This window comes from Podarcis filfolensis, assembly GCF_964270895.1.
Source record: "Podarcis filfolensis genome assembly, chromosome: W".
Lineage (NCBI taxonomy): Eukaryota > Metazoa > Chordata > Lepidosauria > Squamata > Lacertidae > Podarcis > Podarcis filfolensis.
The window spans coordinates 2,601,223-2,627,782 of record NC_139619.1 but is presented as its reverse complement, the minus strand read 5'-3'; the positions used below and the strand labels follow the sequence as shown (position 1 = coordinate 2,627,782).

The following is a 26,560-nucleotide window of genomic DNA, read 5'->3' as shown; positions in this document are numbered from 1 at the left end:
GGCCCAGGGTAATTCCTTTAATTGCATCAGTATGAAATTTGCATCAGTATGCAGATGATACCCAGCTCTACCTCTCTTTTAAATCAGAACCAGTGAAGGCGGTGAAGGTCCTGTGTGAGTGTCTGGAGGCGGTTGGAGGATGGATGGCAGCTAACAGATTGAGGTTGAATCCTGACAAGACAGAAGTACTGTTTTTGGGGGACAGGAGGCGGGCAGGTGTGGAGGATTCCCTGGTCTGAATGGGGTAACTGTGCCCCTGAAGGACCAGGTGCGCAGCCTGGGAGTCATTTTGGACTCCCAGCTGTTCATGGAGGCACAGGTCAAATCTGTGTCCAGGGCAGCTGTTTACCAGCTCCATCTGGTACGTAGGCTGAGACCCTATCTGCCTGTGGACTGTCTTGCAAGAGTGATGCATGCTCTAGTTATCTCCTGCTTGGACTACTGCAATATGCTCTATGTGGGGCTACCTTTGATGGTGACCCGGAAACTACAACAAATCCAGAATGCAGCAGCTAGACTGGTGACTGGGAGTGGCCGCCGAGACCAAATAAAACCGGTCTTGAAAGACCTACATTGGCTCCCAGTACGTTTCCGAGCACAATTCAAAGTGTTGGTGCTGACCTTTAAAGCCCTAAACGGCCTCGGTCCAGTATACCTGAAGGAGCGTCTCCACCCCCATCGTTCTGCCCGGACGCTGAGGTCCAGCGCCGAGGGCCTTCTGGCGGTTCCCTCATTGCGAGAGGCAAAGCTACAGGGAACCAGGCAGAGGGCCTTCTCGGTAGTGGCGCCCGCCCAGTGGAATGCCCTCCCACGAGAGCTTGCAGGGCAGCAGCTGAAGAAGGAGCAAAAAGGGTTTTCTCGTGTGTGTGTTTCTTTGTGGCTGATTAGCTGCACAGGGAGCTGTGCAAAGGTCAGAGGGGGCAGGGTTTCTGTTGAGGCAGGTGATTAGCTGTGGGAGGAGCTTATCAGAGCTTGCAGGGCAGCAGCTGAAGAAGGAGCAAAAAGGGTTTTCTCGTGTGTGTGTTTCTTTGTGGCTGATTAGCTGCTCTCCCTGTGCAAAGGTCAGAGGGGGCAGGGTTTCTGTTGAGGCAGGTGATTAGCTGTGGGAGGAGCTTATCAGAGCTTGCAGGGCAGCAGCTGAAGAAGGAGCAAAAAGGGTTTTCTTGTGTGTGTGTGCCTAGCGGCACGCGCAGTTTGATCCATCTTTTAGATTTAGGGGAGCTAGTCTCAAACGCTTGTTGGGGGAGACCTAGGTTTTTTTGGGGGGGAGTTATTTGTCCTGTCTTCACGCTTTTTATGATGGAGGACCACTGTAGTCACCCCCAACGACACGTTCTCAAGATGGAGGGTGAGGGAACAGCTGCAGTCGCCTGCGGTTCCTGCGCAATGTTTGCCATCTTGCCAAAGGTTGCAGGCAGCTTTACCTGCAGCAATTGCATGTTGATTGCCCTCTTAGAAGACAAAGTCCAGCAACTGGAGGAACGTGTAGCTACGCTCCAAAGAATTAGAGAGCTGGAGCTCTTCTTGGAAGCAACAGAGCACACCGTCTCCACCAAGGAGGAGACAGGGGACTCCCCTGAGAAGAAGGCTAGTTCACCAACACAGGAGCCAGATATATGGAGAAACGTGACACAAAGAAGTAGGAGGCCCAGGGGTCGCTCTGATTGTTTAGAAATACACAATCGCTTTGAGGTCCTCTCCCCTAGCATGGAAGACAAAGAGCAGACTCCATTTGAGGATCTCTCCCTCATTACAGTCGATCAGGTATACGAAGACAAGCAGCAAAGTCAGTCCTCAGGGAATGTGCAGGCGACCTTGGAACGGACAGCTCACGGAAGAACCCCGACCAGACCTAAGAGGAGGCGTGTAGTGGTGATAGGGGATTCCCTACTGAGGGGAACAGAAGCAGTGATCTGTGGGCCTGACAAGATGTCTCGGGAAGTGTGCTGTCTCCCCGGGGCTAAGATCCAAGATGTAACTGAACGACTGCAAGGAATCATAAAACCCACTGACAAATACCCCTTTCTCGAGACTTCCGACGCAGCGCGATCTCACAGCAAGTGGGGATCTTACCGAGAGGGAGATCCCGGGCTATTTTGAAGGATTAGGGGGGCTTCAGGGCGTGGAGGCCCCCAAAAAACACTTCTGGAGGGTGTCCAGAAGGTCCGGTTCCCGGCACGACCAGAAGCGATCAACCCGGCCGTCAGGTAGCTTCAGAAGAAGTGAAGAGAACGGCGGAGCAGATTGGCAGGTCGAGGGAAGCCATTATCCACCTTCAAGTAGCGAAGCCCCGAGCTTGCCGAGAAAGCGCTGCGCTCCCAAATTAAAGGACTCCGACCTCAAAGAATTTGGAATTTTATGGTTATAACAACAAGGAAGTCATGGAGCAATAAGAGAAGTAACCGGGGTTCAGCCGAATCCGAAATCAACTCTGACGCAGCGAGATTCCAGTGCTGGGGAAAGTGAAAGTGAGTTGCCATAGCGACACTCTGTTTCCCCTTTCTGAATTTTCCTTAAAAGCAACGTTTTATGTAGATACTTTATACCAAGAGGATTGTGGAAGAGAAGGGGGACCAGGGGCGAATGGTTGGAACTGTGAGTCCTTGAGGAAAAGGAGGGTTTGAATGTGAGAAAGGAGTACTTCTCCACCTTGTCTTTAAAGTGTAAAGGACAGTGAAACCGGAAGAGAAGGCTCCGACGCCATTAAGAACTGAGGATAGAGGCGCGTGGAGGAAAGTTTAAAAAAGGGTTAACTACATTAATACTGGCTGTGGAAATTAGCTGTACGTTGGATTTCCTGTAGATATTACCCCCTTTCTTCTTCTTTTTGGAATTTTTGATTTGTATGAGAAACTAAGTTGCCAGAGAAATAAGATACGGCTACATTATTGGAAACAATGCTATATTAAAGGGACTTGGTGACACCTAGTGGTGGGACTGAGATTGCACAACTTGGCTTTTAGCCTTCTTTCCTTCTCATCGCCTTTTCTTTTTTTGTTACCTTTTATCTTCGCTATTTTTGTGTCCCCCCTACCCATTTGTGTGGATTAGCCTGATTGGAGGCAAGAAGAACCCCCTGCAGTGGCGCAATTTGTGTGGAGGCAAGAAGACTCTACAATAAGAACTTTGTATTGACTGTTTGAAATATATATAAGGGGAGAAATATTATTATTGATGATTACATATAGATAAGAAGGGCAATGCAAAAGAACTAGAATTGGAGAATTTGTAAAACGGAAACTGTATAATTTAAGAGGGTTAAAGCGAATAATTCTGGCGGGGGGGAAGAGGAGGAGGGTACTGCACGGGGAAAGGGGAATTATAAGAGTATAAGATGTCTCATACAGTGAAGAAAGGACCAAATGGAGGGACTCCTGGTGAGAGGAAAGGATCTAAACAAGAGACGGATTTTAAGGCAGATATCTTAAGGATGTTTGCGGAAATTAAACAGAGTGAGAAAAACTTAGAGTCCAAACTAGAGCAGGTAGATAATAAAATTGAAAAAATGGATAAAAAAATGGACGAAACAGTTAGTGAGTTGAAAGGTCAAATAAAAGAAGTATTTAGGAGAACTCAACATGCAGAGGAAGGGTTAAAAAAGACAAGAATGGAATTAAAAGATATTAAACGGGAGGAAGAAAAGATCAAAGCAGAAATGATGGACTTAAATAAAGCACAGGAAGAGATGAAAGATGTTATTGCGATGAATGAACTCCGACAGAGGGAAGTGAACTTGAGGCTCAGAGCTGTGCCAGAGATACAAGGTGAAAACATCAAAGAGAGGCTGATAGCAGAATTGGCGGAATGGATGGATATACCAATAGAAGAAATGGCCAAAAATGTGCAGAATGCATTTAGAATGCGTGTGAATACTACAAAAGCAAAGAAATTTACAGGAGATTGTCTGATTACATTTAAGGATAAAGAAATGAGAAACAGAATATTAGGAAAAAACAGGGAAAAGAGGCTGAACATAGATGGGAACTACATAATTATTTTTAAAGATATCCCAATTAGATTACTTAAACGAAGAGATTCTTATAAATCACTGGTACAGACACTGAAGAAAAACAAAATTGAATTTAGATGGGAGTTCCCGGAAGGAATATCATTTGTGTATAGAAGTAAGAGACACAGGTTGTCAAATTTAGAAGAAACAGGGAAATTTTTGAGGAAATATAAGGAATTAAGATCAGAGGTGAATGGAGCTAAGGGAGCGGAGGGAGGATCACCAGGAGAACCAAAAACGGAGGAAGAAGAAGAAAGGAGTGGAAGACAGACGGAGGAGGAAGAAGAGGAGGAAGAAGGAGACTCGGCGAATTTATAAAGAAAAGGAAACTCACGCAAATGGTGGGCACCATGGGGTTAAAAATTTGGAACTGGAATATTAATGGGATGAATAATAAAAAAAAAGAGGAATAAAATTGAACAATTTTTGAAAAAGAAAAATTTGGATATTATTTGTTTGCAAGAAACGCACGTGGCTAGAAGACACAAAAAAATTCTAATTAACAAAAGATTAGGGAATGAATTTGAATCTTCAGATAAAGAAAAGAAAAGAGGGGTGGTATTGTATGTTAAAAATAAGATTGAAGCCAAACAAATCTTTAAGGATGATGAGGGAAGGATGATTGCGATTCGAATCAATTGGCAAGGAGAAAATCTGGTCGTAGTGGGGGTCTATGCACCAAATGGTAACAAAACTGAATTCTTCGAAAACCTAGAAGAGAAATTACTCGAGTACATGGATCAGAAAATTATTTTAATGGGAGATATGAACGGGGTGGTTTCCTTAGAAATGGATAGACGGAGAGAAGGAGCAAGCAAAGAAGGGAAATTACCAAAATCTTTTTTTTCAATGGTAAAAAATTGTAACCTGATAGATATCTGGCGGTTTAGACACCCGTTGGATAAACAATTCACTTTCTATTCGGAACCAAACCAGTCGCTGTCACGGTTAGATCAGGTCTGGATTTCAAATGAATTGACACCAAGAACCAAACAAATAGAAATTAGACCCAAAGTAATTTCAGACCATAATCCGATTGAATTTGAGTTGGAGAGTTTTGAGAAAAGAGCTTTTAGATGGAGATTAAATGAATATCTTTTAGACGATCAAAAAATTGTAGAAAATGCACAGAAGAAGCTAACAGATTATTTTGCTGATAATTGTGATAAAGGAACAAAGAGTAAAGTGGTTTGGGACGCGAGCAAGGCCGTAATAAGAGGTTACTTCATTCAGCAGAATGCAATTAAAAACAGGAATAGAGAGAGAGGAAAAGAGGAAATTTTAAAGCAGATAATGGACAATGAACAAAAACTAATTAAGAAACCTAACTGTCGGAAAATAAAAGAAAAGATCAAAATCTTACAAGCCCAGTTTGCCACAATAATAAATAGAGAGGTGGAATGGAATATTAAAAGATTAAGACAAAGGAACTTTGAATTCTCAAACAAACCAGGCAAGTGGCTTGCGTGGCAAATCAAAAAAAGGAAAGAACAGAGCACAATAAATAAAATTACAGTAGAGGGAGAAGAAATAAGCGATCCAAAAGGAATCAGGAAAGAATTCTTGGACTACTATAGAAGCCTTTACAAAAACAAGGAGAGAAACAACTTGAGGAGAATAGAGAGATTTCTGAAGGATAAAAGGGTGCAGAAAATACCAACAGATAAAAAACAACAATTGAATGCTCCTATTGAAACAGAAGAGATAGTAGAAGTAATCAAAGAATTGAAGAGAGGAAAAGCCCCAGGACCTGATGGATTCACTGCGGGTTATTACAAAGAGATGAAATCCATCTTGGTGAACCCATTGAAGGAGGTTATGAATAACATCCTAAGAGAAGAAGAAATTCCGGAAACATGGAAAGAGGCATATGTTACATTTATTCCAAAACAAGATGCAGATCCAACCCAAGTCAAAAATTATAGACCGATTTCACTGCTGAATATAGATTACAAAATCTTTGCAGGAGTTCTGGCGAGGAGGATGAAGATTTTGTTATCAGAAATTATCCACAGAGACCAAGCGGGTTTTCTTCCTGGCAGGCAGATGAGAGACAATATAAGGAACATAATTAATATGTTAGAATATCTGTCTGCCAGGTATGACAAACAAGCTATAATGATGTTTGTGGACGCAGAGAAAGCATTTGATAATGTGGCATGGGACTTTATGTTGAAAAATTTGGAATATATGGAAGTGGGCAAAGATTTTTTTAATGGGATAAAAGCAATTTATAGGGAGCAGAAAGCTAAATTGATCATAAATAATGTAGTAACGGAAGAAATAAAGATACAGAAGGGAACGAGACAGGGTTGCCCACTTTCCCCACTTCTATTTATAACGGTGCTAGAAGTCCTTCTGAATTCAATTAGGCAAAACAAAAAAATAAAAGGAGTAACAATCGGTCATAATGAGTACAAAATTAAAGCATTCGCAGACGACTTGGTAATAATGACTGAAGATCCCATAGCTACAATTGAAGAAATCTTAAAGGAAATAGATCTGTTCGGAGATGTGGCAGGCTTCAAACTAAATAAGAAGAAAACGAAAATGATAGCCAAAAATATGGATCAGAGGGTAATAGAAACAATTCAACAACAGTCACAGACAGAGGTGGTTAAAAAAGTTAAATATCTTGGAATTTGGGTAACCCCTAAAAATATAGACTTATATAAGAACAATTATGAAACAGTGTGGAAAGAAATCAGAAAGGACCTAGAAGTGTGGGGAAGACTAAAACTGTCATTTTGGGGAAGGATTAACACAATTAAGATGAATGTGCTACCAAGGTTGTTGTTGCTATTTCAGACCATTCCAATAATTAAGGGGAATGGAGTCTTTAAGGAGTGGCAAAGGGTGCTCTCAAGATATATTTGGCAGGGCAAAAAACCGAGAATTCAATTTAAACTGTTAACAGATATAAGAGAAAGAGGAGGTTTTGCCCTGCCAGATTTGAAATTATACTATGAGGCATCATGTCTTTGCTGGCTGAAAGACTGGGTCAAGTTAGTGAACAATGAATTGCTAGATCTGGAGGGTTTCGACAACAGGTTCGGTTGGCACACCTACTTGTGGCACGGAAAAAGGAAAGTACATAAGGGATTCGAAAACCACATCTTTCGAGGTCCACTAATTGAAATATGGGAAAGGTACAAAAACCTGTTGGAGCCTAAAGTTCCACACTGGTTATCACCTCTTGAAGTGTTAAGTGTGAAAAAGATTAATATGAGAAGTAACTGGGTAACATACAGCCAATTATTAATTAAAGAAGGTGGGAAATGGAGATTGAAACCTTATGGGCAGGTTAAAGAACTAGTATTTGATTGGCTACAGTATTTCCAAATAAATGCAATGTTTAAAAAAGACAGCAAAGAAAGAGGATATGTGGATAAAGACTCTAAATTTCAGACGGAAATTATAGACAATGATGTGAAAACTTTATCTAAAATGTATAAGATGTTGTTAGATTGGAATTTAGTAGATGAGGAAGTCAAGTCCGTTATGATTCACTGGGCTAGAGATGTGGGCCATAGTATACAATTTGAAGATTGGGAAAAACTGTGGAAAGATGGATTAAACTTTACAGCATGTACGACAATAAAAGAAAATGTCATGAAGATGTTTTATAGGTGGTATATAACACCTATAAAATTATCGAAAATGTACAAGGTTTGTAATAAGTGCTGGAAATGCAAAGACAAGGAAGGCTCCTTTTACCACATGTGGTGGGAGTGTAGAAAAGTGAAAGAATTCTGGGAAAAAATATATATTGAACTCAAGAAGATCCTAAAATATACGTTTTTAAAGAAACCAGAAATCTTCCTATTGGGGATACTAGGGAACGAGATACAAAAGAAGGATTGTAAATTTGTGTACTACGCGGTTACAGCAGCAAGGGTAACGCTAGCCCAGAAGTGGAAACAGCAGGAAATACCAACGGTGGATGAGTGGAGAGCAAAATTATTAGACTACGCGGAGTTGGATAAATTGACAGGAAAGATTAGATATTTAAGAGACCAAAAGTTCATTAAGGATTGGGGAAAATATGTAGATTACCTGGAATATATAAGTGAGGGACAAACAACGTTAAGGGGATTTAAAGAAGCATTGTGAAAGACGAAGAGTTATTGACTAAAGGGAATAGAAGAGAGAGAGATATATATTGTCAATATAAGCTAGGAAATGCGTAATCTTAATTATTACCACGAATGATTTACGGACAAGCTGAAGGAAGTCTTATAAGAGATGGAAATGTGAAATATCTGATGTGAAACATGTAACGTGTACTATTTTTTTTTCTTTCTTCTTTTCTTTTTATTTTCTTCTTATTTTTTGTTTATCTTTTATTTGTAAATCAATAAAAATTCAAATATCAAGACAAATACCCCTTTCTCTTGGTTCATGTGGGAACCAATGACACTGCAAGCAATAGCCTCCAGAAGATCAAAAGAGACTACGAGGCTCTGGGCAGGAAATTGAAGCAATTAAATGCACAAATTGTCATCTCATCTGTCCTCCCAGTTGAACGACGTGGCCCAGGGAGAGAGGGAAAAATAGTGGAAGTGAACAGCTGGCTTCGCAAATGGTGTAAACAGGAACGGTTTGGATTCTTAGATCACGGACTGCAGTTTCTTGAAGATGGACTTCTGGCAAGCGATGGGCTGCACCTCACAACGGTTGGGAGGAATGTTTTTTGCCAAAAATCGCAGAAACCTCATCAGGAGGGCTTTAAACTGACTAATGTGGGGGAGGGAGACAGTGCTCCTGAAGGTAGGAGTCTATCAATTGATGAAGATGATCATCCAAATGTCATAGACCAAATGGAGCAAACAGCACGCAGACCTAGTGGTGGGAGGAAAAAATCCTTAAATAAGAGACACGGGGGAATGATTAATGGACTTCAATGTCTGTACACTAATGCGCAAAGCATGGGAAATAAACAAGATGAGCTTGAGCTCTTGGTACAGCAAACTAAATATGACATAATAGGCATCACTGAAACCTGGTGGGATAAGTCCCACAATTGGAATGTAATAATGGAGGGATACAATCTATTTCAGAGAAACAGACCAGACAAGAAAGGAGGAGGAGTGGCGTTATATGTCAGGGATGTGTATACCTGTGAAGAGATCCAAGATTTAGAACCTCAAAGCCAAAGTGAGAGCATTTGGGTCAAAATTAAGGGAGAGAAGAATAACAGTGACCTCATTGTGGGAGTTTACTATAGATCCCCAAGCCAAACGGAGGACATAGGTGATGCCTTCCTGGAACAGATGGCCAAGCATGCAAAAGGAAGGGAGATAGTAGTAATGGGGGACTTCAATTACCCGGATATTTGTTGGATGTCAAACTCAGCCAAGAGCATAAGGTCAAACAGATTCCTCACTGGCCTTGCAGACAACTTCATTGTCCAGAAAGTGGGAGAAGCAACAAGAGGAACAGCCATTTTAGATCTGGTCCTAACCAATGTTGATGACCTGGTTAGTGGGGTAGAAGTGGAAGGATCATTAGGCACGAGTGATCATGCTCTTCTGAAGTTTATTATACAGCGGAAAGGAGCAGCCAAGCATACTAGGACTCAATTTCTTGACTTTAAGAAAGCCGACTTCATAAAACTTAGGGAAGTGCTGGGTGAGATCCCATGGACAGTAATACTAAAAGGAAAGGGAGTTCATGATGGCTGGGAGTTTGTTAAGAGGGAGATAGTAAAAGCACAACTTCAGGCAATACCAATGAGACGGAAACATGGAAGGTGCCTAAAGAAGCCAGGGTGGCTATCTAAAGAACTTTTAACTGAGTTAAGATTAAAAAAGGATGTGTACAAAAAATGGAAAAGGGGGGAAACCACCAAAGAGGAATTCAAACAAATAGCCAGCACGTGTAGACACAAAGTCAGAAAAGCTAAAGCACAGAATGAACTCAGGCTTGCTAGAGAGGTTAAAAGCAACAAAAAAGGCTTTTATGGGTATGTTCGTAGCAAAAGGAAGAACAAAGAAACAGTGGGGTCACTCAGAGGAGAAGATGGTGAAATGCAAACAGGGGGCACAGAAAGGGCTGAACTCCTCTGTAATGGCTTTAGGGGTTGCTTGTGCGTAAGTTACCGCCGCTCTGGGCTAGGTTGCCTGGTTAAACCGTTTCTCGCTGGATAGTCATCCACTCCGTGGCTGTTCAGTCGCTGGCAGAATTCGTCAGTGGTCGTTTCTTGAACCTCTTCCAGCAAAGAAGTTCTTTGACGCCAAGTCGCCGCCTACTTTCCCTGCGCGGAAGTCTTCTGCGCAGGGTGGGTGTGGGCAGCGGAGGACCTGTGCTCTCCTCGCTGGTCTGCTGCGAAGAGTCCTGGAGCCTCCTCTCTGCTTCCCCCATCGGCCCCCCTCTATCCCTGGTGTTGCGCTGATTTTCTTCCCCGGCCGGAGACCTGCCTCTCTCCCTGCTTAGCCCCTCTCCAGCATCGCTGTGGAGCCTCGCCTCCTCCGCTAGTTCCGATGGCAGTTCCCTGACATCCTCAATGCCTTCTTTGCCTCAGTCTTCTCCGATAAAGAAAACAATGCCCGACCTGAAGAATTTGGAGCAAATGATTCAGCAGAGGAAACACAGCCCAGAATAACTAAGGAGATAGTACAAGAATACTTGGCTAGTTTAGATGTATTCAAGTCTCCAGGGCCAGGTGAACTGCATCCAAGAGTATTAAAAGAACTGGCAGATGTGATCTCAGAACCACTGGCAGTCATCTTTGAGAATTCCTGGAGAACAGGCAAAGTCCCGGCAGACTGGAGGAGGGCAAATGTTGTCCCTATCTTCAAAAAGGGGAAAAGAGAGGACCCAAATAATTACCGCCCAGTCAGTCTGACATCAATACCAGGGAAGATTCTGGAGCAGATCATTAAGCAAACAGTCTGTGAGCACCTAGAAAGGAATGCTGTGATCACCAATAGTCAGCATGAATTTCTGAAAAATAAGTCATGTCAGACTAACCTGATCTCGTTTTTTGACAGAATTACAAGCCTGGTAGATGAAGGGAACGCAGTGGATGTAGCCTACCTTGATTTCAGCAAGGCATTTGACAAGGTGCCCCATGATATTCTTGTAAAGAAGCTGGTAAAATGCGGTCTTGACTATGCTACCACTCAGTGGATTTGTAACTGGCTGAATGACCGAACCCAAAGGGTGCTCATCAATGGTTCCTCTTCATCCTGGAGAAGAGTGACTAGTGGGGTGCCACAGGGTTCTGTCTTGGGCCCGGTCTTATTCAACATCTTTATCAACGACTTGGATGATGGACTCAAGGGCATCCTGATCAGTTAAAGTTAAAGTGTGGCTTATATTCACGACTTTACATCGTCCACAAAGCAGCGTGGCTCCCCCCCCCCAGGAAGCAGCCCGGGTATTGTCTTTTTTCCTCTCCCCCCACCCTTCAATTTTAAAGGTGCAGCTTATTTGCGGGTGCGGCTTATATTCGGGCCAATACGGTACAGCTCTGAATCTCAAGTGAGTTCTTTTCAAGCTTTCTACCTTCAACTTTCCTCATTGACCTGGCGCCAGATTCACCCTTCATGTCCTGTTAAATAGTGTATGGTCCATTATGGAAAATTCTGTGGCATCTTCTAGAATCCATGTGTGTATGTGTACACACACACACACACGGCTACCACCCCTTTGCCTTTCCCATACAGCTGACCACCACCCCTCCCTCCCTTATCCCCCTCACAGAGCAGTTAGCTAAACCGCTGTGAGAAATAAATATGGATACTTGTCAGGGGCTCGGGAGCAGGAGCACAGGGGAGAGAGGAAATGGAGAGCGAAGGGGAAGGATCCGAGGGCAGCGTAGGGGAGTATGACAGTGACCCGAGAGATTCCATGAGCTTCTCCAGCGAATCAGAAGATTCCCAGAAGGGGGCGCCGATGGTCAGGGCAAGGGGGGTCTCAGGGGGGACGCACCAGAAACAAGGAGCCAGCGGGGAACCCCAAAGCAGCAGCGGGGGATCAGGACCAGTTTCCCCACCAGAGCGTAGTGGGGGGGAAGAGTCACATGTGTCAGGACCAGCGTCTCCTCCAGCGGGGAGAGAAGATGAGTCAGGGCTGACCACGCCTCCATCGGAGAGTGGGGGAACGGAGGGGAGGTCAGTTGCAGCTAGCCTCCCCGAAGGGGGAAGCAGTGACAGCAGCAGTGAAACGGTCAGGAGGAAAGTTGCTGGCTGGGCGCGCGAGCCAAGTTCAAATGTACAGGCGCGGGGGACAGCAGGAGACCCGGATTGGGAACCAGCTCCTAAAGCCCGCCGAAGGGAGCGGGAAGGCTCAGGGGATTCAGCGTCAGAAGAGTCTAGAAAGGGTGAGACCCCGACGGACAGGCGGAACCAGAGGCGGAAAGAACAGAGGAAGAGGTGGAGCAAGGCTAGAGTCTTAAACTGGTGTCTGGGGGGAGGAGATTCAGACGGAGCATCAGCGGTCTAAAGTTTGAGACATAGAGCTGCACGCTGCGGCTCTGGAAGTGAAACTGAACTTCAATAAAGACTTTCGTACTTAACAGCGAAGCGGCGTTGGTCCTTTGTGAGCTGGGACCTCGGGCAGCTCTGACAATACTGTTTGGCAGAAATTTGCTGGTTGTTAGAAATCCTATCAAGTCAAAAGTTGGATGTGTTTTGGCAGCCTTCACCTTTTCAAAATTAATTAAACCAAAGTTCAGTTCTCCCCAATTTCCAAAACAAGACGGGCATTGTTCTGGAATGAAAACGGCTAACATGAAAAGTAAAGTTGAAAACCACTTAAGAGTGGCATTGCGGCAAAACAATCACTGTAAAAGCATAAGACAAATGGGAAAAAAGCAGAAAGTTGGTGCTGTAAAACATCATCCGGTAATACATGGTTAATACTCCTGCTCTACACACCCAGACACTTCTCCTCCACAGGCAGCAAATTTTTGCAGTCAGGCAAAATCACCTGCAGTAGGCAGCATGGAAGACTTGCAGGGGTTACAAGTTGCCCATGAATTCAGCATCAAGTCAGTTCTCCACCCCATTATATGTATTATAATTATATTATACATTATATAGAAAGGAAATACTTATTACAATTTATCCGTCCAATCGCCTGTGTGTGGGTTAAGCAGAGTATTAAAACCCCGTATTTGGCAGCAAAATGTAGAAGCTTTGGAACTAGGCTGCAAAACCTTATCTCTTCTGAGCAATTCCAGCTTATAAACTGTCTTCCCTTTGGTTTCCCTCTTAAAAAAAGAATAGGGTAACAACTTATAATCTTATAAAGTAAACTTAAAATATAGTGTTTACTTACTTAACAGTCTTGCATTGGATCACAGGAATGAGTGAGTCTTTTTGTTGTTGTTTTTGCTGACTGTATAGAGCTTCTCCATCTTTGGCTGCAGAGAATATAATCAATCTGATTTCGATGCTGCCCATCTGGTGATGTCCACGTGTAGAGTCGTCTCTTGTGTTCTTGGAAAAGCGTGTTTGTGATGACCAGCTTGTTCTCTTGACAGAACTCTATTAGCCTTTGCCCTGCTTCGTTTTGATCTCCAAGGCCAAACTTGCCAGTTGTTCCTTTTATCTCTTGATTCCCTACTTTAGCATTCCAATCCCCTATAATGAGAAGAACATCCTTCTTTGGTGTCACTTCTATAAGGTGTTGTAAATCTTCATAGAATTGCTCAATTTCAGTTTCTTCAGCACCAGTAGTTGGTGCATAAACTTGGATTACTGTGATGTTAAAAGGTCTGCCTTGGATTCGTATTGAGATCATTCTATCATTTTTGAGATTGCATCCCAGTACAGCTTTTGCCACTCTTTTGTTGACTATGAGGGCCACTCCATTTCTTTTACGGGATTCTTTTTTTTTTTTAAATAATATTTATTGAAGTTTCCAAAATACAGAAAGAGAAGAAAAGAAATTATGAAGATACATTCAGAACCTTATTTTCAAACATCCACTTTCTGGGACTCCCCCCTTCCCCCACCCCTACCGTATTCCCCTTTCATATTGTTGTTTCCACAAGTTCTATTTCTGATTTAAAGCACAATTTATATACCCCATTGTTCAAATTTAAATTTATACAAACCTTATGCAACACCCTTGATAAAAAAAAAAGCAAAAGATCTCTCCCCATAGCCCACCCCCTTTTCTTTCCACAATGTCCCCCTTTTTTCCCATTAAAGTAAAAGCACACAGAATAAAAGTATAAAAAAATAAAAAATATATTAGAAAAAAGAAAACCAATTCAGAAAATAGTTGCAAGCCTTTGGATTCTAATTCTCCCTCCCCTTCCCCGGTTTAATTTCCCTTATCCTCCAATCTATGTTTCCAGCCTGGAAATCTTAAGTCCATCAATCCCATTTTTCCCCCAACTCCTTGCAGAATTATTTCCCATTTCTAGGATTACTTTCTTTAAAAATTAATTCCTAAATCTTTAAAAATATCAAATTATAAAATTCCCCCCATTGTTCTTTCAAGGTTATAGTCCAGCTTCCTCTTGTTCCGCTGCTAAAACTTTCTTATTCAGAAGTTTAGTAACTCTACATGGGTTGTTGTTATTCAGGAACAAAAACTTGCGTTCAGTCCCTTCCTTCTTCAGTAAGGTATTCTGTTGTCTCCTTTTAGTCTAAACACCCTGTAGACAAGATTCAGTTTCCGTTTTGCAGCTTTCCCAGGAGATAACCAGTTCTGTGAAATTCCGGAGTGTTGTATTTTTCCCGGCTTACGCCCATCTTTGTAATGTCCCGAAACTCCTCTAGGGGGGTTGTTGTAACTTTGTTTCCAAAAATCCGATTGTTCTCCGTATTTTCGCCATTTTGTATTCAAGTCTTAACAAATTATATCAAGTTGTAACAAATTTGACCAGCAAGGTCCTTGTAATAAAATCCTCTTTAATATTCCGACTTTGACAGCTACTTTGACAGCTGTCAAAATCACCGGCTCTTTTCACCAGGCTCACTCCTCAATCGCCCCGGTTCCCAGGGAGGGGGGTGCATTTTCCTTCTCCTTCAATTCTTCCTCCAGCACAATTCTTGTACTTTCCCATCATGGAATTCTTAATTTAGCAAAGATACCGTTCTTTTTGGGCCTTGGCTTCCCAATCCTTGTTTTAAAATGTCTACAATAGGGAGGGGGACTGACTTCCTTTTTAGATCCCCCCCCGCTCGTCTCAAATCCCAAAAATTTTTCTTCTTTTAAACCCGATTTCCAATTTACTCACGGGTTGTTGTTAAAAGTCCAAATTCTCAATGGAAGAAGTCAGCGCTCTCCGCCGGATGGCATGCGGCTTCGCTCGGCAGGGATGGCAGAGGACTCAAAGCACCACGCTTCTCCCCGGCACCCGATCCGTAGCCTTTAAAAAGGCTCCTTCACGAGTCGGGAGGGCGCTAGCGGTGCTAGCCGAGTCTCCAAGTCCACGGCCCCCGTGGCCGTGGTTTCTAAGGGTCCCCGCATCGCCGGTGCGGTAAAACCCAGCCCCTGCCGAGCCGGCTCCCTCCGGAGCTCGGAGGGAGTCCGCCATTCGGCGATGGCGCCAACCCGGAAGTCCTCTTTTACGGGATTCTTGCCCACAGTAGTAGATATGATGGTCATCCGAACTGAATTCGCCCATTCCCATCCATTTTAGTTCACTGATGCCCAGGATGTCAATATTTATTCTTGCCATCTCATTTGTAACCACCTCCAACTTACCCAGGTTCATGGTTCTTACATTCCAGGTTCCTATGCAATATTTTTCTTTACAGCATTGGACTTTCCTTTCGCTTCCAGGCATATCCGCAACTGAGCGTCCTTTCGGCTTTGGCCCAGCCGCTTCATCAGCTCTGAATCTACTTGTACTTGTCCTCCGCTCTTCCTCAGTAGCATGTTGGACGCCTTCCGACCTGAGGGGCTCATCTTCCAGCGTCATAACTTTTATATGCCTGTTGTCTTTGTCCATGGAGTTTTCTTGGCAGGGATACTGGAGTGGCTTGCCGGTTCCTCCTCCAGGTGGATCACGTTTGGTCAAACCTGTCCACTATGACCTGTTCATCTTGGGTGCCCTGCTCGGCATAGTTCATAGCTTCTCTGAGTTATTCAAGCCCCTTCGCCATGGCAAGGCAGTGATCCATGAAGGGGGAGTCTTTTTAGATGAGTCTAAAAAGCCTGGGACACAAATTTTCACGGCCCTCTAATGGCTATGGTGGCTGATTTACCACAAGTAATGTATTTAGAAGTAATGTATTTAGAATTCACCTCTATACCACCTCTGTTTGTAACCCAGGTGAGGGACCACCTTTTAAATAAACCACTGGCACTTGGTAAGTGTGGATAAGCCCCAAGGAGCAGAAATCAATTTGGTTGCACCTTCTTCAGATTGATTTAATTAATTTCTGCAACTCTCATTCATTTATCCATAGTACATTTGTTGTAGCTGCTCCATGAGAAAAGCATCCAGTTCAGCAACATTAACCCCCCCTCCGATTATAACATTGCCTCATATATATTAAAGGTAAAGGGGCCCCTGACCATTAGGTCCAGTCGTGGCCGACTCTGGGGTTGCGGCGCTCATCTCGCTTTATTGGCTGAGGGAGCCGGCGTACAGCTTCTGGGCCATGTGGCCAGCATGACTAAGCCGCTTCTGGGGAACCAGAGCAGCACACGGAAACGCCGTTTACCTTCCTGCCGGAGCGGTACCTATTTATCTACTTGCACTTTGACGTGCTTTCAAACTGCTAGGTGGGCAGGAGCAGGGACCGAGCAACGGGAGCTCACCCTGTCACGGGGATTTAAGAATATTGAGGTATAAGATCATAAAAATAAGACAAAAATTAAGCAGAAGTAATAAATATTTAAAGAACCGGAAGGGGAAGTTGAGGGAAGTCATGAGGAAGGTTTTTTTTGTGTGTGTTTTTTATATGACAAATGTTACATTGTGTTATTTGGTTGAATATAAAATTGTAAAATCCAATAAAATTTATTTTAAAAAAACAGCATCATTGACCATATTACATGTATGGGAAACAAAACAGCTTTGACCATATCATTGCAAAAGTGTTTTACACAATAAAATGAACAAGGGCTCTGAGACGTATTTTGTTTTTATTAAATAATCAATAAAACTTAATTTTTTTAATACATCAGATGACATTGTAACATCAGAGGGTACAATTTTAACTATTCTCACGAATGTGTGAGTTATTTCAGGCTCAAAGAGACCTTAAACCTGTCCAAAAAAGTAATATTTTTTTTGTAAAAAAAACCCTTCAAAATCAATTTATTTTATAACCACAAAAAACACCCTCCTTATTTTTACAGCATAATAAGTACATGGTTAGCCCATTCTACAACAAAAGTATGATGCACGTGTTAGTTGTGGTTTGTGCGCTATGGCTTATTGAACATACCGGGAATAAAATGACAAAAAATCACTTTGAATGATTGGTGACCTTTTTCTGTGGCACCTAATACCATTTTTATACCTTAGTTTGAAAGAGACCACAATTAGCTTTATTTTGATACCAAAATAAGCCCAATCGGTTGAAAAATAAGCGAAACAGGAGGTTTTTTCTAAACTGACACAGAAATTGCCTTAGCCTAAATCGCACAAAAATTGAAATTTTCAAAAAAATCTCCTGTGCCCAATTTTGGACCAAAAAATCTTTAAAAAATTATTTGAGGTTATCTCATAGTGGTGATGGCTTGTGAATGCTCTTCGCAATAAGTACCTCTGATCACTCAGAGATCAGATCACTCTGATCACTCAATCACCACTTCCTGCCCACCTCCCTCTGCCTGTTCCTGCTCCTCCCTGGCATTCTCCGGCAGTACCATGACACATAAAAAAAACTGAAGAACATCTGAGTCGTGAGAGCACGGTCAAATATTAAAATCAGGTGATTTGTGATTTGGCGTGGAATGATCCTCGGTTGAAATTCAACCTGATGGAGCCTTCCAAAGAACTTGTTCACTTATTTTTTGGAAGTTTTGGTTGGTCTGGATAAAAGGTGTTGCCTGATACTGGATTTTTACATTTTTTCTCTTGTACCCAACAAGTTTTTCTTTACTGTTTTTAAATTTACATGTTTTTATTGTCTTCTAAGTGCTATTTCCCATCTAAGCATGTTTTGATTTGTTGGGGTTTTTTTTAGATGAAAGCATCAATCCTTTCTGGCCTGCGCTCCATTGTTTCATGGTGATCCTGGATAAGCTTGGGTCTAAAGTATGGGGACAGGTCATTGATCCAATCCAGGCATTTCAAACTATTGTCAACAATGCGAGCTATCAGAAAGCAAGAGAGACTATTCGCCAAAGTTGCATCAGGTTGGTCCTTTATCCTTTTATTATTATTTTTAAAATACAGCAGTTTGCACCTTCTCTTTTCACAGAGGTAAATAATTCAGGTAAAATCCCGGTTAGCTGGAAGTATACAATTGTGGTCCCAATTTACAAGAAAGGACAACCTATAGATCTTGGCAACTACAGGCCAATTAGTTTGCTTTCCATAATGGGGAAATTATATGCCCATTTTTTTGCTTTAAATTAGCAACATTTCTTGATAACCTCTGAAGCCAAGACTGCTTTCTGTACGAAGTACTCAACATCTGACCACTGTCTTGTGCTGTCACACCTAGCAGAGAAATATACTAGGACCACTCCAAGGCCATTTATATATGGCCTTTATGGACCTAAAATCTGCCTTTGACTCCATCCCTAGATCCAAATTATGGTCAAAGTTGTATTCAGTGATGGAGGACAAGAGACTCCTATACCTGTTAAAAGCCTTATATAGTGATAGCAACATGTAGGTTGCTGGGGCAACTCTCTAACAAAATCACAATGTTAAGAGGGGTCAGATAGGATTGTATTCTGCCCCCCCCCCATTGTTTAATCTTTTTAGAAATGACTTAGAGGAAGTCTTAATGGGGCCAGAAGGACACTGTCCAAAGATGGGGGCAAGAAGCACCCCACTTCTGTTTGATTTGTATCTGAATAGAATGTGAAGTCTTTTTCAGTTGGATTTCTCGCTCTCCATATGTCTGACAGGTCAAAAAAAAAACTTTGGTAATCTGCCAGCATTCATTACTTTCTGTGTCTGTGTTTTATCCATAAGCGTTGATGCAACTCCATTCAGGTCCCCCATCAAAATCAATTTATAAATCCAAATAGTCCAGAAGTCTTGTTTCCAAGTTCTTAAAAAATTCTGCTTTGCCATCATTTGGTGCATAAATTCCCAACAGCAAATATTTTTCGCCTTGTGCATTGATTTCTACTGCAATATATCTTCCCTCATCTTTGAACATCATTTTGGGATTCCATTTTTCTTTCACGTAAACGACCACTCCTCTTTTCTTCACTTTGTCAGATGAAATGAATTCTTGACCAAGTCTCTTATTCTGAAGGACTTTTCTGTGTAATCTAGTAACATGAGTTTCTTGCAAACAAATTATGTCCAAATTCTGTTTTGCTAACACATGATATACTTGGTTCCTTTTTGGTCGTGAGTTCAAACCATTAACATTCCATGAATATATTCTCAATACCATCTTAAACTATTCAGGAGCTCCTGCGCCTGCCCCTGGCATCTGCTCACTTTCCAATCCCAGATCCTTGGCATTTTCTCCCAGGAACCTTGTTTTTTCTTCGACGGTCCTAATTCTTTGTTTCCTTCCTTGAAATTTAAAGGAGAGGCCTTCTGGAAATTCCCACCTAAAAAAGATGTTCTTCCTTCTCAGAGTTCCAGCCAAGTCTGCGTAGTTATTCCTTAGGTTCAAAAAATGCTTTGGAATCTCCTTAAACAAAACAATTGGCTTATCTTTAATCTTCAAGCTTTTTTTGTAATGTAGACCCAATGTCAATCCTTAAGATTATCTTGTTCCAATTGGGGTGCGCCTCTTATTCTCAGTTGATTCTCCCGTTCCTTCACCTGTAAAAAAGCAATTGCATTGAGCGCATCCTGTTGAATCTTCTCCACGTCAGGCACTCTCACTGTTTCCAATTCCCTCAGTCTTGTTTCGTCTGCAGCAACTTCCTCCCTGACCTCTTGAATGCCTTTTTTCACATCTACAAATTCTTGTTTCAACTCCTGTACAGTCTGCTGAGTTCCTCTCACACCTGCTCTTATGTCTGTTAACATTTGCATCACCGACTCTTCAAAAGTTGGTGCTTTAGAAGGTCTTCTATCTTTACTTTTACTTTTCTCAGACTTATCTACCCCATTAGCCATAGCTATTCCAAAGTTTCAAGGTCAGCTCACCCAGTCAGAGTCCACCAGATTTTTAGTGCGCAGGCAGCAGCAGGCAGCCCAACAGCTTCCCTCTTTCAAAGTCTTATTCTCTTTCCTATTTTATTTTATTTTATTTTATTTTATTTTATTTTATTTTATTTTATTTTATTTTATTGGAACCACAAAATTAGTTCAAACACTTATATCCAGTTCAAGGAGGGTAAAAGAAACTCTGTGTGCTATTTTAACAATCTCAGATAGCAGCAGTTACTTTGTAATCCCCAAAGAGGAAAACGAAAGTTGAATGTATCTGCTCCCTTTGTGACATAATAATGGAGTCTAGCCTTCCCCTGCCGGGAGAACCGCTTCTAAAAAGAAAGAGTCTAATCCACTGTCAAGTCTATCTCAAGCAGGGTCTCAAATCAATCAAATTCTCCCCCCTTCCCCCTGCAGAAAGAGGGGTTTGACATATTTCCTTGGAAGTTTTGACAAGTCTTTTAAAGTTACGGCTTCGGTCAGCGGTAACTGCTTTCACTTTTACTTCAGCAGAAAGGGATCAACCTCCGTAATTTAAATCCCTTTCGTTCCAATTAACTGTCCAAATTAAAATCTTTTTTACTCACAATTGTCCAATCCTTGATAATTTGGTCGGAGAAATTGGTCGCTCACAATTGCCGGACTTGGAGCTTCGCGCTATGAAGAAAGTGAGTAAATTCCACAGTACCCGCGTCTCCAACCCCGCTCGCTCTCGGGGCTCTTATTAGAGCTTACCGGGGAGCAGAGGAGTCACTAAGGGTAGCTGCCAGAACACCAGGTCCTCAGAAAGCCCGATCTGGGGTTTTTTGGGGGCTCCGCGACACTCTCGCGGTCACCCCAATCTTCAAAACGCTGGGGCTCTTTCTTCCGAAAGAGCTCCCATCCGCCATTAATCGTGCGGCCAACCAGAAGCCTTTTCTTTTTTTCCCTTATTATTTACTGAAATTTTATTGATGTTAGCTGCCCTGAGCCCGGCTCTGGCCGGGGAGGGCAGGGTATAAATAAAATTTATTACTATTATTATATCATTTGCTATCTGTACTCCTAGCTCTTTACTCCATTTTTGTCTTTCATATTCTAAATCGTATTTCTTCCTGTTAAGTAAAGTTTTATATAGGGCAAGTGTAGGATTTTTTGTTTTTGTTGCCGAGATTAAATCTTGTAACAGCATGGGTGTTTCTGATGCTGCTATAGCATCAGGGCCAAACTGCTTTTCCAACATACTGGTTAATCCATACTTTACCTGCAAAGTCTTATATTCCACAAATTTGTAGTTCTGTTCTCATCAATTAATTGATTCAGTGTCAAAATACCTTTTTCATCCAGTTTTGCCAAATTATTACAGTGGTACCTTGGGTTAGGGACTTAATTTGTTCCGGAGGTCCGTTTTTAACCTGAAACTGTTCTTAACCTGTGGTACCACTTTAGCTAATGGGGCCTCCCGCTGCCGCCACACGATTTCTGTTCTCATCCTGAAGCAAAGTTCTTAACCTGAAGTACTATTTCTGGGTTAGCGGAGTCTGTAACCTGAAGCGTCTGTAACCCGAGGTACCACTGTACTTGATTTCCAATTTTTAGTTTTGGGTTGGCCCATATTGTTAATTTCTCATGCTGGTAAGGGTCATCCTTATTATTTTTATATATGTTCATCTAAATTTTTATGGGTGCTTTAATAGTCTCCAGATTAATGGGATATTTCTTATAGTTGTAGCTGAGATTGGTCCACCCCACAAGAGATTCAATGAAACTATATTTGAGAGTAGCCCAACTGGGATTCCTGCTTGCTCTCCAACAATTTGTCTTGCTCAGCAGGTAGGCCTGGTGATATAATTCCAGATTTGGGAGTCCAAAACCACCTTCCTTAGTTGGAAGTTGCATTTTATGTAATGATATTTTTGGTGGCTTTGTACCCCACAGGCACAATCTAAATATTTGATTTATTTTTTGAAAATATAAGTTGGGAATATATATTGGTAATCCTCTAAGAATGTATAAAAGCTTTGGAACAATAGTCATTTTGAGGACATTAACCTTTCCCCAAAGGGAAAGGTTTGGAGGTCCCCACCTTTCAATATCAAAATATTTTTATTTTTTTTAATAATTTGATTCAAATGTAATTTTACGATTTGGTTAACATCTGATGAAATCATTATGCCCAAATATTTAATAAAGTCTTTGCACATCCAAAATGGATGGTTTTTATACAATGTAGCCTATTTGTATACAATGCCCTATTGGCAAAATCTCTGATTTTGTCCAATTTATGGAATAGCCCAATATTCAGCCAAAGGTTTTTATTTTCTCCATAATTATTGGAATTGTATCTTCTGGTTTTGTAATAAATAGAAGGATGTCATCTGCAAATAATACAATTTTGTAATTTTCTTTGTTGTGTTTTACCTCCTTGATATGCTCATCTTGAATTATTACTCTTGTTAGTGGTTCCAGGCATAGATTAAATAGTAACGGAGACAGAGGGCATCCTTGTCTTGTTCCTCGTTTTAGATTAATCACATTAGATATTCTACTATTTGTAACAGTCCGAGATGTTGGATTTTTGTAAATCATTTTAGTCCAGTTACAGTATTCTGTAGGGAAGCCAAATTTACATAACACAATCCCTATGAATTCTTTATAGATTCTATCAAAAGCCTTTTCTGCATCTAGTGACATTATCATAAACTTCTCTTGCTCTTTAAATTTATCAAATCTATTGTTAATCTTACATTATCTGTGGCTTGTCTTGTTTTTATAAAATCTGTTTGATTATTAAGTACCAAGTCTTGGATGACTTTTTGTAATTTTTCAGCCAGTATTGCATTCAGAATCTTTGCATCGACATTCATTAATGAAATTGGTCTGTAATTTGCACATTCAGTGGGGTCTTTGTTAGGTTTTGGTATAATTATTATTAAAGCTTCATTAAATGTTGCAGCATAGACACCTTTATACCTCATAAACTCATATTGTTTCCTCATAAACTTCTAGAAGTCTGGGGACTAATAAATTTTTGAATATTTTATACTATTCTATAGGAAAACCATCTGGTCCAGGTGATTTTCCATTACCCATTGTTTCTATTTCATTCTCAATATCAGGGGGGCTGATAGCATATCTTTGTGATATTCTTCAATGGTTGGTAGTTTAATATCCTGAAAAAAGTTTTCCACCTCATCCTCTGGTATATTTTCTGGCCCTTCATATAGCTTTTTGTAGAATTAAAAAAAATTGTTATTTATATCTGTTGATGAGGTCGCTGTGATTTTCCCCCCTTTCTTATTAAAGGTATTATTTGGTTCATTTTCTTCTGCTTTAGATGATTAGCTAGAATTTTTGTCGGTCTTTCTCCCTGTTCCCAATATGTTTGTCTTAGACATAATAAGCTGAACTCAATTTTTTTAGCTAGTATATTATTCAGTTCTAGTGTTTGTTGTTGTATTCTTTCATATGTAACCCTAGATGGGTTATTTGCCATATTTCCCCATAATGTTTTAAAAGGTTTTTTTAGGTTATTTTCTTTTAATTTTTGCATCTTGACCTTGTTGGCAGAGAAAGATATTTTCTTCCCTCTGATATAAGCTTTGTAGCCTTCCCATTCCTTCAGTCTTGGCGTTAATGATTTGGAGTTATTTTTAAAATATATTCGCGTATCTTGCGTTATATATTGAATGAAGTTTTTATCATTTAGTAATGATATATTAAGATACCATCTCCTCATACCTTCCTGGGTATTGGATAGATTACATTCCAATATTACTGCTGAGTGATCAGCTATAATGGGAATATCAATGTCACATTGGCTAGTAAAGGAGTGTAGTGATGCTGATGTTAAAAAAAAAATCAATTCTGTGCTGGGTATTGTGAATTCCTGCAAAATATGTATAGGATTTTTCCTTAGGATGGTGTAGTCTCCATGAATCCACTAAATTCCAGTATATCATATAATAATTAATTGTCTCTCTCTAACCTTTGTCATTTTTTTCCTAGCTGTAGAAGTGGCGTCCATCTGCGGGTCTAAAATTTCATTAAAGTCTCCACCAATTATCAGATACTGATACGACAAAGAGCTTAATCTCTTAAAACAGTTGTGAATAAACTTAATGGTCATCGGTATTAGGGGCATAGACATCGACTATTGCTATTTCTATCCCTTCTGTTTTAATTGCAGTTATTAAACACTGACCATCTTCCTCTCTTATTATATCTTGCGTTTCATAAGACCAGCCTTTCCTAAATAGAATCGTGACTCCCTTTGCATTTTCATCTAGATTTGTTGAAAAAACTTCTTTTACCCATTGACTTTTCAAAGTTTGTGCCCCTTGTTCTGTCAAATGTGTTTCTTGTAATAGTCCTATATCAGCCTTTAATGACTGAAAATAGTTAAGTGTTAGGATCTGTTTTTTCCTTTCCTTTAATCCCTTGGCATCCATACCTATAATTCTCATATTATAAATTGCAGCTTTTATCTATAGGGTCTCTTGTCCTCTATTTTTATCTTTGGCAAAGTCTTGGGAAGGCTCAGTATGAACCAAATATGTTGCAAATTATTATCACTCTAATTAGAGACATCTATTAACCGTGCTTGTATTTAACATATGGATTGTGAAACAAAGTTAATTCACCTTCTTACATATCTAAATATATAGAGAGCAGATACTACCCGATCAATTTAATACACCCTGTAATTAAATTTTAAGTATTTCCAATCAAATAATTAGTATCTGAAAATATTCAAAGAGGGTTAGAGAGAGAAAAGAGAGGAAACTAGGAAATAGCTCTAGCTACAAATAGGAAGAGTTCTGAAAAGGTAGGCACAAATATATACAAATGACCAACAATTTATAATAATAGTAACAGTACTAACGATAAAAAGGGAAAAAGAAAACTACTTAGTGTGAAATATTGCTCAGGGTAAAGGTCCTGCAGGCTTCCGTGGTTCATATCTGCTTTCCCCGGACCTCTGAGCACAGCAGAGTAAACACAGCGTATTTAGCCTTTTAGCCTTCTGCCCTCTGTGCTTGCCTTTAGTGTGCATAAATCAAAAGTCCAGTCAGCTTCTCTAATCTAGAAGTGTTTATTTACAGCAGTATAAATCATCATCCAGTGTCTGGTAAAAAGTACATCTCTGTTCCGTACAAAAATGAAACCAGAATAACAGAACAAAGAAACAGATCCCGGATGTGTGACGTAGGATCTCTCCGCCCCCTCAGAAGGCAGGACATACGAACTGAGCTGTTTAACCCTGTAAGCTCAGGTTCTCCTCACACTTAACAATAAAACACAAATAGATAACAAAAGAAAAAAGAAAAAATGCATGACTTCCGCTCTGTAGAAGACGCAAACATTCACCCCTTCAAGTTCCTAATTTCACCAATATAATGGTTGGGAGCTTTTGACTTAGCACATAAGGATTTAAAGGAATTGTCGATTTGCTTCATTTCCCCCTTTTGATTATCAGCTTACCGTATTTTTCGCTCTATAGGACGCACATTTTCCCCTCCAAAGATGAAGGGGAAATGTGTGTGCGTCCTATGGAGTGAATGCAGGCTCCTTGGCTTCGCGGCGACGCACCTGACCTGGAAGCCGGAGGAGGAACAGAAGGGTTTCCTTCTGTTCCTTCTCCAGCTTCGCTGAAGGGGCGCTGCGCCTTCTCCCTCTCTGCGCAGCGCCCCTTGAGCGACGCGCCTGTCATGCGAAGCCGGAGGAGGAAGAGAAGGGACGCGCCTGTCCTGGCTTCTGTCTTAGCCCTGCACAGGCTCTTCGGGCAGGGGAAGCCTTCATCCCGCTGCCCTGAAGAGGCTTGGCGCGGTTATCCCAGAAGCCAGAACAGCCACACGGTATCCCAGAAGCCAGATCCCTCTTGGTGTTCTGGCTTCTGGGATTCAGAATAATTTTTTCTTCTTTTCCTCCTCCCCAAACTAGGTGCGACCTATGATCCAGTGCACCCTATGGAGCGAAAAATACGGTATATACATAAGTAAACAACATATAATTACATGGTTTGAGACTTATTGAATGACAAATCAATATTTCCACGGCATTTCGACTTTAATAGTGGTATAAAACCAGTTGACTATTAACCCGAGGGTATATAGAATTCCACCATTATTAAATTACTAATATATCTAGAGTTTCATGGCTCTATGCCAAAGATACTTTGTTCAGATGGTGAGTCAACATGAGTTGGAGGTTCTTCAAGCAGAAAGGTCGGGCCAAAGAAGAGCTTCAAAATGGAGGGCATTACCCCACACCATTTTCAATTAGAGTAGGAGAAAAAGGAAAAGCCCCCCTACCCTTCACCATGGCTCTTTATCCACAATTTATTGCTTGGA

The 26,560-nt window shown here is 41.3% G+C and overlaps 1 protein-coding gene across 1 annotated transcript in view; it reads left to right on the top strand.

Annotated features, from left to right (window-relative positions):
* The window catches only part of LOC310753752 (putative helicase senataxin), a gene marked incomplete at its 3' end in the record, with an annotated part of 215,300 nt that overhangs the window by 33,561 nt on the left and 155,179 nt on the right, over nucleotides 1–26,560 (top strand). The window contains exon 6 of the mRNA XM_083595096.1: nucleotides 18,118–18,289. Coding sequence (XP_083451222.1) covers nucleotides 18,118–18,289 — 172 coding nt within the window. The remainder of the gene's footprint in view (nucleotides 1–18,117; nucleotides 18,290–26,560) is intronic.